Source organism: Alosa alosa, chromosome 22 (genome assembly GCF_017589495.1).
Source record: "Alosa alosa isolate M-15738 ecotype Scorff River chromosome 22, AALO_Geno_1.1, whole genome shotgun sequence".
Lineage (NCBI taxonomy): Eukaryota > Metazoa > Chordata > Actinopteri > Clupeiformes > Clupeidae > Alosa > Alosa alosa.
In genome coordinates, this window is record NC_063210.1 from 17580565 (window position 1) to 17590284 (window position 9720).

The following is a 9720-nucleotide window of genomic DNA, read 5'->3' on the forward strand; positions in this document are numbered from 1 at the left end:
TTCACCTTAATTCTATATAGCATGAGGAGAAAGGTGGAGTTTGCAAGAGCCTTGTCTGCGTAAACGTCAAATTACCTCGTGGGTGATGCACCGCTTCCATCACGCAAGTTCCAGGGTGCTTTGTGTGTCCTCGCCGCGTGGTGGCAACCTGCTTCACGTTCCCCCGCGCTGCAAGCGTAGTCAACTCCAACACACACTCACACTCATACACTGTTCGGGGGACCAAGCTCTCAAAGCATACCGACGAACCGGCTTCTACGTATGGCTTCTGCGAGGCGTACGCTGCTGATGATAGCGTGATCATTTCAAGTTGCTCTACCAGCTTGACTGTCCGCTTTCCCTATGCTGCGCCGTGGCTGACAGTTCCTCGGTTGATTGGAAAAAATAAACTAATTTGACGACCGCATGCTTGGATTGCATTGGAGTTGGGGGGCATTTATAGATGCCGACAATATTCGGTGTTCAATTTCCAGGCGGAGTCGTTGAGCTGGAAGGTTTCGTCACCACTTCCAGAATATTTTTCTTTGGGATCAGCATCATCGTGTCCTCGGAACCCCTGAAAGATAACTAACTGAAAATCAAAGGGAAAATAAAACTTTAACCTCCACAGACTGTGGAGACACTTATTTCAAGTATTGCTCTTTATGACTTACTTTACATTTGGAGAATCACAAGATCGAATTTTCTCTGAATGGATATAGTATACACATGTCCATAAAGGCTACCGTTTTTTCGCTCTGAATGGAGACCGTTACGCTGTATATCTAAGGATTACTTCAAGGAGCGACAGCTGCATGCGCGGAACGATTCTTCCTCCAAAAAGTAACTGAGAAGGAAACAGACGGGCTCTCGCAGCCTTAAAAGAGGATATTGAAAAGAAGTGGGATCAGTTTGGACATACATTTAACTTTACAGAGGGGCAGCGGTAACTAACTGCGCGCTTATGAATTGCTGATCTGTAAGTCACACTGCTATTCAAAGTAGACGTTCCCTGTGGACCTATATGTGACGTTATTGCCTTTATTTGATTAAGTCACAAAAAAAACGCCACTTGATTTGGCGCAGCGTTGCTGTGAACGGAGACTGTCCGGAGAGGCGTGCAGGCAGAACAGAGCGGGCACACAGTCCAGGGCGGGCACGCACCACTCCAGGTGGACTTGATCGAAGCAACATGTACCCGTCGTGCCGGACACACGAGCTTAACGTTGGGCGTCTGAAGGCAATGGTCGGGTACTCGGCGAGACTGAAGTGTCGACCCAGTTGGATATTACTGCTTCTCCTGTTCATTCACTACACGACGGCTCAAGGTAAGGCACCTTTTTTTTTTACCAGACCGGAGCAGGGAGCTATAGGAGCAACTGCTCAACCATCCACTTTCTGAGAACGTGAATAATGTGTTATCCTCTGTCGCACATCATTTTCTTGACAGACTGTGTAGCTCCCAATTTCTAGCTCCCGAAAGTGAACATGCCATCCCAAGTGAACATGCTCTCTCTCTCTCTCTCTCTCTCTCACCTCTCTTTCTCTCTCTCATACTGTGAGAGAAGACAGAACAATAACAGTTGAATGAACACTTTACAAGAATTTCCTCTGCTGGTGCTTCATAAATGTTTTTGGATTTGTTCACACTCCTGTCTCATTCCTGGAACACTTGGGCTATCTTTTCCTCACATAACGGTCTTTGGCGCGTGAGGGTTATTCTAAGGCCACGACAACTGTAATTTGATCGCCAGAATCGCCTCTTCCAGGGGGAAAAGTTATCATGTTCAGTGTCATACATTCTTCAGTAAATCTAAATCTCAGTCACTACATTACTGCGAACTCACACCATGTGTTACATGTAACTGTACTGTGTGTGTGTGCGCGCATGTGTGTGTGCGCGTGTGTGTGTGTGAGAGAGGGAGCAGAAGGAGATGTGGCAGGGAAGAGTAGGCGACAAGAGAGGAGGAGTGCTTGCCAGTGGCATTTGCATGGGAAAAAAGGCAACTCTCCCTTCTGCAAAATGGTGTCAGTCATATGTTCAGTGTTCAGTCCATGCTTCAGCTTTTAACACTATGAGATAAGTGTTTCTGCTCTTGACACATATCTTTTTCAAAACGTGGTGATGGAAGTTTGAAGAGGACACATTTATCTGCCTTTAAAAGGAATGGCACACACACATACGTCTGTCTCTCTCTCTCTCTCTCTCTCTCTCTCTCTCTCTCTCACACACACACACACACACACACACACACACACACACACACACTCTCTCACTCTCTCAAACACACACACACACACACACACACACACACACACACACACACACACACACACACACACACATACACACACTTCACCCTGGGTAACTTTCCTAATGTTGTGGTCTTAAAAAGCTGATGTGGAGCCACTTGTGGTAATTTACATCCAGCAGCGGCGTTGCCTTGAGCGAGGAGGGAAAATCGCTCCCAGACCGTTTTTACAGAGTGCATCGGACCAGAGAGAACACACTTACTCACTCACTTTCTCACTCACAAACACACATTCATTCACTCACCCACTCATTCACATTCACTCATTCATATTTACCCACTCACTCACAAACACACATTCACTCACTCACTCAATCACTCACTCACTCACTCACTCACTCACAAACACACATTCACTCACTCACTCAATCACTCAATCACTCACTCACTCACTCACTCACTCACAAACACATTCACTCAATCACTCAATCACTCACTCACTCACTCACTCACTCACAAACACACATTCACTCACTCACTCACTCACTCGTTCATTCATTCATTCATATTTACTGGAGATGGAGACTTTTCACAACTCAGCCTGCAGTAGCTCTAGTCCTTATCTAAAATCTGCAGTCAGATTAGGATCGGAGTCTAAGTATATCAGGAATGAATCCATTCCGCTGCCAATTTACTGTAAGATAACCATCATTCGTTCAGGAAAACAAAAGTAGCCTATTCAGTTCCCATAACACTTACAGTAAACATACGCTGATTGGTGACTGGAGTAACATGCCAGGGGTCAAAGGTCACTGCTGTGCTAACACTGATTGCTACTGTCCTTTCACTTCCTTCATCTTCGCTGTGCACCTCACACCTCCCAGGTGTTTATTATTCAGGTAGAGGTAAGTGCTGGAGAGGAGTATTATCTCCCGTAAGCCCTTTGGACGAGTGGCCCTGGTGCCTGCTCCAGCGGGTGCCACACGGAGAATATCAAACCGCAAGGTCCGCGCTGTGCCATGACAACCATCCGTCATCCTCATCAGTCAAGCAAGCCAGCTCTCCTCATCCTCACAAACACAGCCCCGGCGTCTGGCTATAAAGAGGGATTTAGATTTATGTCAAGTCCTACAGGTGTGTGTGTGTGTGTGTGTGTGTGTGTGTGTGTGTGTGTGTGTGTGTGTGTATTCTGACTCATAGGTGTGTGAGAGAGAGAGAGAGAGGGAGAGATGAGTAACACTAAGCAAATAAAGGTAAACTATTGTAAGACTTCCAATAAAACAAACACCTCAATAACATATCTTCCATTCTCCAGTCATCTAAAAACCTTGCTTTTTCAGAAGCTACGCTCTCATCATCTGTGAGAGATTGAGGTAGAGAGTGAGAGAGAGAGAAAGGGAGAAGGAGAGAGAGAGAGAAGGAGAGAGAGTGAGAAACAGAGATAAATGGAGAAGGGGAGAGAGAGAGAGAGAGAGGGTGAGAGGGATCTGTCACGTCTGTGTCGGCCCCTTCACCGTTCTGTCCAGCTCTCATCACGTCGTGTCCTCTCGGGGGTCAGAGGAGACAGGGATTAATTGGTTCTTTTTTCCCCGTTTTCCTCTTGTCCTCTGAGAGAGAAGGAGAGAAGCAGGCCTGACGCCCAGACGGCCTCTCCCCTCTCCTCTCTGCCCCTCTCCTCTCCTCCTCTCCTCTCCTCTCCTCATCTCCTCCCATCTTCTCTCATCTCATCTCTTCTCTTCTGATCTCCTCTCCTCCTCTCCTCTCCTCATTTCCTCCCATCTTCTCTCCTCTCTTCTCCTCACCTTATACTTATACTTATACTATACACCTCTCCTCTCCTCCTTTCCTCTCATCTCTTCCCTTCTTCTCTGTTCTGCTCACCATGCAATGTCTCATTTTCTATTTTTCTCTCCTGCTATCTCCTCCTCCTATCACCTTTTCTTCTCCTCCACTACTCTGCTTTTCTCTCCTCCACCTCCTTTTTTACTCCTTTCCTCTCTTTTTTCATCTCCTCCACTCTCCATCTCTCATCTTCTCTATTCTCTACATCCCTCTCTTCCTCTCTATCTCTCACTCCTTCTCTCGTCTCCTCTTACACCCCTCTTCATCCTCCTCTTTTCTCCTCTTCCTCCCCTTTATGGTGATTAAAGCGCAGGACAGGATTTGCCCTGCTGACTGGTGCCACACCACCAACCCCCCCCCTCCACCCCCCATTCCTGCCAGACGCTTTAATGACCACTACATCTCTGTAACGAGAAGCCGAGTGCGACACGCAGGACGATCACAGGCCGATGCTTTAGCTCTGCAAGAGTGGTGCCAGACCTCCAGAACGTTCTGGAAAAGATCAGCTGAATTATTACACTCGTTGTCACATCTCTCTTGTCAACTATTTTGAGATCTATTTCATAGCTTAATAAGAGACTCTGCCGTATCCTCATTCCATAATGTAGATGTCCAGTATAAAGACATTTTCCCCCAATGACCACATGTTTCATCAAGTGTACTTTTTCTCTAATGTAAGCATGCTGGGCTTGTTATACTGGACTTTCAACTGCTACAGATAGATCTGATGAACCATATGCCATTTTTTAGAAAGCAGGAGTGCTGGAATTAAACTCTCAATGCACAACATCTTTGGATGGATCTGTCAGTTTAACGAAGAAATGTTGCATGTGTTTTTGAAGGAAATTATACTTTTCATTAATTTCATTCATTTAGCAGATGCTTTTATCAAAAGGAATTTAATTAAAGAGTAAAAGTCTAAAAAGTGAGCATCTGTGTGTAACGGCAGCCTAGGAGGAAGCAGGCAGGGATGGCATTTAGCTGTGAGGTAGCAGCATGGAATCCGAAGCTTGCTCCAGATGTGGCACGACAGTGCCGTCACACCACACCACACCACGCCACACCACACCACACCACACCACACCACACCAGGCCACACCTTGCCACCCCAGGCCACACCTTGCCACCCCAGGCCTTCCCTGAGAACCAAGGCGGAGTGGTTTTTGGACTTAGGCACGGTGTGCGGCGAGCGGAGGCAGAGTGGAGGCAGAGCGGAGGCAGAGCGCGGAGGCAGAGCGGAGGCAGAACGGAGGCAGAGTGGAGGCAGAGTGGGAGGCAAGAGCAGAGGCAGCAGAGGGAGGCAGAGTGGAGGCAGAGTGGAGGCAGAGTGGAGGCAGAGTGGAGGCAGCAAGCGGGAGGCAGAGTGGAGGCAGAGAGGAGGCAGCCTTGAGGAGGCAGAGTGGAGGCAGAAGCGGGAGGCAGAGTGGAGGCAGAGCGGAGGCAGAGTGGAGGCAGAGTGGAGGCGGAGGCAGAGCGCGGAGGCAGAGTGGAGGCAGAGTGGAGGCAGAGTGGAGGCAGAGCGGAGGCAGAGCGGAGGCAGAGTGGAGGCAGAGTGGAGGCAGAGCGCGGAGGCAGAGTGGAGGCAGAGAGGAGGCAGAGCGTGGAGGCAGAGTGGAGGCAGAGTGGAGGCAGAGTGGAGGCAGAGCGCGGAGGCAGAGCAGGGACCACCAGGAGCCAGGCTGGGGTGTCATGTCTCGGCGATGCCGCATAAATCACTCAGCATTAGTGGATTAGCTGGACTGCCTGACTCGCCCGATGCCTCACTGGCTGTGTGTGTGTGTGTGTGTGTGTGTGTGTGTGTGTGTGTGTGTGTGTGTGTGTGTGTGTGTGTGTGGTAGATTGCAGGGGCCAGCGACAGTCTGCTCCAGATCAGGGAGGTTAGGCCTTGCGGGTGATAAGTGGTGAAAGCAGAAGTTGGAAGGTGGGGCTGGGTGGTGGTGTTGGGGTGGGTGGGGCTGGGTGGTGGTGTTGGGGTGTGTGGGGGTGGATGTGTGGATTGCGTGATGATAGTAATGACTGGAGATGAATTACATGAGCTTATTTTATACCAGTCTCAGAGAGTGTGTGTGTGTGTGTGTGTGTGTGTGTGTGTGTGTGTTTGTGTGGGCGGGTACACATACTGACAAGTACCACTATAACTGAGGGAATGTGCACCAGGGCTCTCAGGATTGATGCTCTTCAATTTTGCCTATTTGGATGTTCTTTACTTCACTCCCACTCTCTGTTTCAATCAAAACATTGTTGGCCTCAACAGACTGCAGAAAAAAACATGATAAAAGCATTAAAGTAGGCGGGGATTTGGAGTGGGGGGTCTTGTGCTCTGCTTCAATCTAATTTAGAGTTGTATGCGGGAGTAATGCATTTGGGAAAATGGGCTTGAGAGTGCTGTCTGTGTGTTCATGTTTCCGTTGTCGTCGTCCTTTGGGGAGGACACTCACCGGGATCTAAGTTCGATCTCGATCTGACCACAATCTGACCTCGACTGCACCCTCACCCCAGGCCCACCTGGCCCCCTGTCTCCCCGCCTGGTCTCTAACACCCCCAGACTTGAGACTTTTTTACACCGGGCTTCAGCACGGATCTCTCTTGTTTCCCGCTGTGCTTCAGACGCTGCTCTCGTTCAAAGCAGAATTATTAAAACAGAGTGTGTTTGTAATTTCACAGAGAGCACACACACACACACACACAGGAATACGCACACACGCACGCACGCACGCACAGACTTGTACTTCTGCGTTCAGTGTTGGTGTTTTGTGTCTTTGCTCAGATTGGATGAAAGAGCTATCGATTGTGTTTTTCCCCCCTCTTTCACACTCTCGTGTCTATCCCCCTAGCCAGCACACACATACCTGGGTCTGCACTCTCCTGTCCATCTCCCTAGCCAGCACACACATACCTGGGTCAGATGCCCAGTGCTTAGTAGTCTGGTTCCATATTTGAGATTGTGGGGAGTGGTGTGTCTGGTGTTAGAAATTGTGTTTTGCTACCCCACTGCTTCTTACTCTCATGTCTGCCTCCATGCACCTGATATTGCCTGGGGCATCGCTTTGAGGCTTTCGAGAAATGAGAGGACACACAGAGTATACGCAAATACGGCTTGGAGGATTTCTCAGATCTGTCAAAAAAAAAAAAAAAAGTCCAGAGACCCAACTCAGACCAAAGGAAGAAAAAAAAAAGGAATGAAAAAAAAAGGACAAGAAAAATGAAATCAATGTAAAAAGCCCTGTGAAAACCTCCCACTTCACTCAACTAATTATGGACTGTTTAGTTCTGCTGGAAAATATGCTCGCTCTGAAGGCTTTGGGCTTTACCAAAAGCAATGAAGCCAGACTGTGACAGAGGCAATTAAATCAATGCAAACACCGCCTCACTCTGTGAGCAACGGCGTGATCGTAAAATTGCATACTTCCAACGGTAAGCTGCACAGGCATAACGCGGGGAGCTCAGGTGAGCTCATTCCTTGAATTTCCCCTGGGGATCAATAAAGTATTTATCTATCTATCTATCTATCTATCTAGGTACAGTACAGTGGACACACGCAGTGGGAAGTGACCAATCGTCACTTATTTATGGAGGTGTGCTGCCACATGCACTGCACGACGAATGAATAGAATATGTATTACTGAGCAAGGCTCGTTGGAAAACATAACCCTCACCCTATTCCATCTCACAGTCCTTAAAACTAGCCACGTTAATATACATATATATATAAAAAAAATTGTAAAAGATGTCATAAAAAGTAAGTGTGAGGTCATTAAATGTGAAAAAGTGTGTTTCTTTCACACTGTGCTGGAAATAGGAGGGAATGATGACTAGCCTGAAGTGTTTAATGCCCTGCTGCCTGCATCCTAATTCACCTGAGGTTCTCGTAATGAAGTCCAGGGAGACTCCGCAGACAACCTCGTCAGTGCATGCCTTTTTAATGCATTTTCTTCTTTCTCTCTCTCCCTTCCTTCCTTCTTTCTTCTGTCTCTTCTTTCTTTCTTTCTTTCTTTCTTTCCTTCCTTCCTTCTTTCTTTCTGTCTTTCTGTCCCTTTTCATTGTGGAAATGATGCTGTCCAGGCCCTGCTGAGAGCCCCCGCCCCCCGCCCCAACCGCACCTACCCCCCGTGCACGGACTGAGAAGTGACATTATGTGTATGCAGGCAGCCGTTAGTACGCTTTGTGTGTGTGTGTGTGTGTGTGTGTGTGTGTGTGTGTGTGTGTGGTAATTGGCAGCTAGTAAGTTTTACTGTTTTTTGGGCCCATTTTGGAGGCCAGTTGGGAACCTTCCAGAGAATCTAAATTACTCATAGCCTCAAGAGTCACAGCGTTGCCTACTACCCATTGTCTGTTCATGCAGAGGCATGCTGTGTGAGTGCGTGCGTGTGTTTGTGTGTGCGAGAGAGAACAAGTGTGTGTTTTTTTGTGTGTGTCCATCGCATGCATGTATTAATTTATTTTTCATTCAAACTTGTTTTTGTGTGTGTGTGTGTGTGTGTGTGTGTGTGTGTGTGTGGGGAATATGTTTTGAAAGACGTGTGTGCCCGTTATTTTTTGTGTCTGTTTTGTGGGAATCTGTACTGTGTGTGTGTGTGTGTGTGTGTGTGCGCATGTGTGTGTGTTTATGGTTTCCAACTTGTTTTCCTGAATATCAACCTTTAATCCCAAAAGTGACAATCTGCCAGAGCGTGACGGAGACTACATCATTTCCTTAGCTGCCACAGCTTTTATTCCTCCAATCAGGGAGCCTCGTGATTAGAGTGGATAATCCTGATAGGCTCCTTCGGGGCCCTTGTTTCAAATGACTGAATGAAGCCGGTCATGATTAAAATGCACTGGACTCTAATGTGGACAAAATATGGAAGGAGTAAGCTATGGGAACACACATGCATACACACGCACACACACACACACACACACACACACACACACACACACACACATACAGGTTTACAGATTATGTCTCACAAAAATGGATTGTCAGGGTTTATCAGCTGTTCATTTATAGCATGTTGTACTTACAGCAAAGCAGGTCCCTGGGCATGTGGAAGTTTTGCGTATTTGTGTTTTTTTTGTGTATTTGGGCGTGTGTTTGTGTGTGTGTGTGTGTGTGTGTGTGTGTGTGTGTGTGTGTGTGTGTGTGTGTGTGTGTGTGTGCGTGCGTGTGCAAACGAGCAAGAACGATACAGTATGTGTTTGTTTATGTGTGTGTGCAGCCAAAGCCACATGCCTCTGAAAGGCTGAAACACTTGAATGTCCTCACTCCATAGAATACTGATGCAGACCCACATCCTAGCCAGATCTGGACTAGATCTATACACACACACACACACACACACACACACACACACACACACACACACACACACACACACACACACACACTACTTTCCTCTCCTCCTCTCCTCTTCTTTCTCCTCACCTTCCCTCTCCTCTCTTCTCTTCTCCTCATCTCACCCCTCTTCTTTCCTTTCCTCTCAGCCTCTCCTCTCTTCTCTTTTCCTCTCTTCTCCTCCCTTCTCTACTCTTCTCTACTCCTCTTCTATCCTCTCTTCTCTTCTCCTCTTCTATCCTCTCTCAGTGCATTGCCTCTCTCTGTCATCATACGTCAATAAGTAAAGCTTCTGGTGATCATTTGGTCTGTCAGTCAGGCGAGGGAGTGTGT

General features: G+C 47.6%; 1 protein-coding gene across 1 annotated transcript in view; it reads left to right on the top strand.

Moving 5' to 3' along the window:
- The first annotated feature begins 208 nt into the window (after nt 1–208).
- Nucleotides 209–9720, top strand: part of LOC125287295 (protein sidekick-2-like) — a 358155-nt gene continuing 348643 nt past the window's right edge. The window contains 1 exon segment of the mRNA XM_048232907.1: nt 209–1307. Coding sequence (XP_048088864.1) covers nt 1172–1307 — 136 coding nt within the window. The 5' untranslated portion in view covers nt 209–1171.